This window comes from Scylla paramamosain, chromosome 10 (genome assembly GCF_035594125.1).
Source record: "Scylla paramamosain isolate STU-SP2022 chromosome 10, ASM3559412v1, whole genome shotgun sequence".
Taxonomy (NCBI): domain Eukaryota; kingdom Metazoa; phylum Arthropoda; class Malacostraca; order Decapoda; family Portunidae; genus Scylla; species Scylla paramamosain.
The window spans coordinates 24,356,932-24,361,931 of NC_087160.1; the positions used below are offsets into that span (position 1 = coordinate 24,356,932).

The 5,000-nt window shown below is 44.8% G+C and overlaps 1 protein-coding gene across 1 annotated transcript in view; it reads right to left on the reverse strand.

The window, feature by feature from the left end:
• Positions 1-1,193, reverse strand: part of LOC135104410 (zinc finger protein 423-like) — a 22,448-nt gene extending 21,255 nt beyond the window's left edge. The window contains exon 1 of the mRNA XM_064011812.1: positions 461-1,193. Coding sequence (XP_063867882.1) covers positions 461-566 — 106 coding nt within the window. The 5' untranslated portion in view covers positions 567-1,193. The remainder of the gene's footprint in view (positions 1-460) is intronic.
• Positions 1,194-5,000: the final 3,807 nt, after the last annotated feature.

The following is a 5,000-nucleotide window of genomic DNA, read 5'->3' on the forward strand; positions in this document are numbered from 1 at the left end:
ATGCTCGAATCCATCCAATGATACAACACACCCTGGTGCTCGTCTCTTCACTAATCAGGATAAAAAGGCGATTGAGCGATTATGTAGAGAATGACAATCTTAGAGAGAGAGAGAGAGAGAGAGAGAGAGAGAGAGAGAGAGAGAGAGAGAGAGAGAGAGAGAGAGAGAGAGAGAGAGAGAGAGAGACTAATCAGTTTAGCAGAAATCATGAAACGCCAAAATATCACATAATAATATACGTTTCATTTATCTTTACCGTCACTAAGACAGGCGTACAGTTTACCCTCATTATCTCCGAAAATCATCCAAAAGTAAAGACAATTCATAAATTACTAATATGAAGGCGATGCAAACGAAACTAAAAATTATTGCAATCGGACCCATTAACTTCACGGTGTGGTGGATGAGTGGTGCAGGCAGCGGGCCACGCCTAGGCTAGGAACACTGGTTGCCCACTTACCTTCATTCGCCACACTGCCGGTTTCACTGTCGGTGCCGTTTTCCTTGTTGGCTTGTATTTTTTCAATTAATAACTCCAGCTTGGAACTCTTGCCTTTAAAGAGCATCTTACAAGAAAACCGTGTTCCTTTGCATTACGCCCATCACATCCTTTCACGCGCTTCACTACTTCACAGACACACCAGAGCAGTGTCGCCAAGAACCACCACCACCAACCCAACGAGCGCAGGATCTCCCCGTCAACTGAAACAGAGGTGGCTCCTGCACCCATCCTTGGGGGAGCTCGGCAGGGGGTGGGACGCAGGGGGAGGAGCTTAGCACCCACCCGGCTCGCTCATTGGTCCTTCTGCTCTAAGACCCCAGTTTCATTGGCTCACATATAAATAAGCCAGATTGCACTAATTGCTGCTTGTCTCGTGACGGTAGATGGCCTTTATAAGGTGCAAATTGTAAGACCGGTGAGAAATTGCGCCTCCCGTGAAGCTAATAGCCACGCTGCTTCATGAAGACAGGTCGCACTCCAGCAAGGTGACTGCTAAGCCCGTCATTTAGCGTACATCATCCGTCAACTGCGATGAAGATTACACTAAAGCTTAATCACTCGAATCACTATTGTATATTCCACGATGACTTTCTCAAGCCAGTGACGTGCTTAGAAATCGACGCACAGGTATCCTTCCCCCCTTCGTCCGTGCGCGGCAGGATGGGGAGGCGCGGTGGCGGCGGCAGCGGCGGTGGACTGGCTGGGCGGCGGCGACTGACAGGTGCGACAGGTTCACTGACGGTAACCTGCTCCTGGACTTGGGTTCCTGGGGGCTTGTAATCAACTGAAGCACTTGGGACAGGAGAGAATACCGGCGAATAAACAGGTGTTCCTAATTAATTTCTTTTTCAATTACGTCAAGATTTGTGTGGCGGCGGCGGCGGCGGCGGTGGCGGCGATAATGGTGCAGTGAAGGAAAGTTTATTCTTCTTTCCTATGTGTTATAAATTTAAGCAGCCTCTCTTTATTGCTTTCAGATAAGTATTTACCATGGTGATTTTATGCAATGTTTCTAATATTTATTTTTTATCGTATTGATCTTTTTCTTTACTCATCCCCCCCCTCTCACCCAACAATACTCTGACATTCTGCGGCATTCGTCTACCTAACACTTACTCTCCTCTGATGTTAAACAAATACACAGCAAGTAATCTTTGACATTGTAAGCACACAAAAATAATGCGTTGGTGTCTGCAGGCGACGGTGGCGGGGAGGAGGAGGCACGCCGAACCAGAAGGAGGCCTCGAGCTGTGTTAAAGACCACCACCACCGTCGCAAAGATGTGGACTACTTCTGTGTGGGATGCAAGACGTCAATGATGGAGTGATGCGCACATGTAATCACCGCGGTGCTCAACTACGCGGCTCTTGCTGAAGTGAGGCCAAGACTGACAGGAAGACGGGAGGGCGCGCGGTGCTGATACGTGGAATGTCTTTATTTTGGTAAGTCAAGAATAAATTAGAATTCTGATGCTGACGAACGAGCGGGCGAGAGAGAGAGAGAGAGAGAGAGAGAGAGAGAGAGAGAGAGAGAGAGAGAGAGAGAGAGAGAGAGAGAGAGAGAGAGAGAGAGAGTGCACCATCAAAAGTGACATAGCCGCGTTTAATGCACCGTCATGGCGAGGTGTGGTGAGGGCAGCACGTTACTTGTGTCAGGAAATAATAGCGATGCGCGGTGTCTCCTCCTCACCTGTCTTAATAGAGTCATTGGCTGTCGTCCCAGCGCTGGGCGGCGGCAGTCTGCACTCACCGTTCCGGAATCTAAGTGAGGCGGGGCAGCTCAAGCGTGAGAGCGAGATGCGATAAGCGACATTATGGAGATGACGACTATGGGGGAAAGTGCACGGATGCCTCTGCTTAGTGACGACGGTGCGACGAAAACCATGGAAGATTATACTATAAGAAAATATGCGCTCTGAATCTAAGGAAGAGTATTGGCTTAAAAAATGTGTAAGTCGAGTTTGACAAGCATGCACATCAACGCGTACATAATACTGGCTTCTTATTTTGCTGAAGAGAGATTGTACACACAAACATTCCTTGCCACATCAAAAGAAGAAGAAGAAGAAGAAGAAGAAGAAGAAGAAGAAGAAGAAGAAGAATAATAATAATAATAATAATAATAATAATAATAATAATAATAAGAAGAAGAAGAAGAAGAAAAAAAAGAAAAAAGAAGAAGAAGAAGAAGAAGAAGAAGAAGAAGAAGAAGAAGAAGAAGAAGAAGAAGAAGAAGAAGAAGAAGAAGAAGAAGAAGAAGAAGAAGAAGAAGAAGAAGAAGAAGAAGAAGAAGAAGAAGAAGAAGAAGAAGAAGAAGAAGAAGAAGAAGAAGAAGAAGAAGAAGAAGAAGAAGAAGAAGAAGAAGAAGAAGAAGAAGAAGAAGAAGAAGAAGAAGAAGAAGAAGAAGAAGAAGAAGAAGAAGAAGAAGAAGAAGAAGAAGAAGAAGAAGAAGAAGAAGAAGAAGAAGAAGAAGAAGAAGAAGAAGAAGAAGAAGAAGAAGAAGAAGAAGAAGAAGAAGAAGAAGAAGAAGAAGAAGAAGAAGAAGAAGAAGAAGAAGAAGAAGAAGCAACAACAACAACAACAACAACAACAACAACAACAACAACAACAACAACAACAACAACAACAACTTGCAGCAAAAAGAGGGAGCGTAACAAGTCCGCATAATAGCTGGCAATGTATTCAGTAAAAAAGTTACTTATATTACACAGAGAAGGAGGAAAAAAAGCAATTGCAGGGCGTCGTAAACCAAAACAGGTAACCCCGATCCCCCGAGGCGCAGCGAGTGAGCGAGTGAGGGAGGAAGGAGCGTCTCTCTGCCCTCCACTCGCACGCCACTGACATACCTGCACCACACGACAAATGCAAGCAATTAGACGCCTGTTTTTCCCAAGCCTTGTGTTTATCCCAGCGGGTACTCACGGCTCGAGGAAGTATTCTGACCTCACCCTTTGTACGGCGCAGAGCATATTGTTCCCTGCCTGAGCGCTCGTCTCCTCTGGGTGCTTCTTGCAAGTGGCGGAAGAGATTATTTCCGTCGCTTCCATTGTTTTAAGAGGAAAGGTGGAACACGACACGACGACCATTTACCCTCGTCTGAACTTTTTCCTCACCGCTACCACACCCTGACACACACACACCACCACCACCACCACCACGCCCTAAGCTACTGAACATCCCCTCCTCCTCCTCCTCCTCCTCTCCTCCTCCTCCTCCTCCTCCTCCTCCTGACGGCGTTCAAATGGTATGCACGAGATAAACACACACTAAGTATGGGCCACCTTGCAGCTTTCTTAAAAGCAGGACAGCGATTTGGTGGCTCGGTACGTGATGTAAAAAGTTGCTGTCTTATTGTTAACCATTGATCATGTGTGTGTGTGTGTGTGTGTGTGTGTGTGTGTGTGTGTGTGTGTGAAAGTTCCCCGATGTATGGACAAGTTTCACGTTCTGTATCACATTCTGGAAGTTGGCTGAGGTCTTCTCAAGGGGAGGACAAGCTTGGAAAAATTTCTGGCTGCGACTTATTGCAAGGAAAAGAAATCTCTCTCTCTCTCTCTCTCTCTCTCTCTCTCTCTCTCTCTCTCTCTCTCTCTCTCTCTCTCTCTCACTAAAGCTGACATATTTGAAACGTGTTTGAGTTTTTTCTCATTTTCTAAGTAGATAAGAGTAAAAAACCTTCACTTTTCAGTTCCTGCATTCACCTCCTCAGCTCGAAGGGTTCACGAATCTTACTGAAGCAGCGATACTTCGACTGAAATTAAAAGAAAAAAAAAGAAAAAGAAACCTGCTTCATTCTCGTTCTGTGTTTATGTCTTTCGTTACCGGAGTATGGAGGCAAGATCACTCCTACGGCCTTGCGTGTGGACTTGATTCGGGAGTTCGACTCCTAACATCAAAGTTTTCTGGCGCACGTTTATCTTAGTCCCTCCTCGTTGCCAGCGCCGTGTTTAAGTCTATAGAAAATGGAGGCTAAAAATGAATCCACGTAAAGAGAATTAAAAAAAGAGCAGCGCGAAATTGCCTGCACGGAATAACTTGTCGATGTTTATAGCTGAGAGTGGTCCGTATAACCATTAAGAGAAAATGGTAACATCCACTGCTGTAAAGAAAACGAGGAGGGGATAAAGATCAGCCGCCACTACCGCTACCACACTACTGCTGCTGCCGCTGCTGGTACTGCTGCCGCTGCTGCTGCTGCTGTGCTCCTACTTTTATTATTATTATTATTATTATTATTATTATTATTATTATTATTATTATTATTGTTATTATTATTATAATTATTTTACTACTACTACTACTACTACCACAGCTGACAATTACTAATACCACTACTGACAAGAACAACAAGAACAACAACAACAACAACAACAACAACAACAACAACTGTCACAACAAGGAATTGAAAAAAAATAATACGTATACTGAATACAAATACTGCTATATCACAGCATCACAACCACCACAACCACCACAACAACACACAACATAGCTTTATC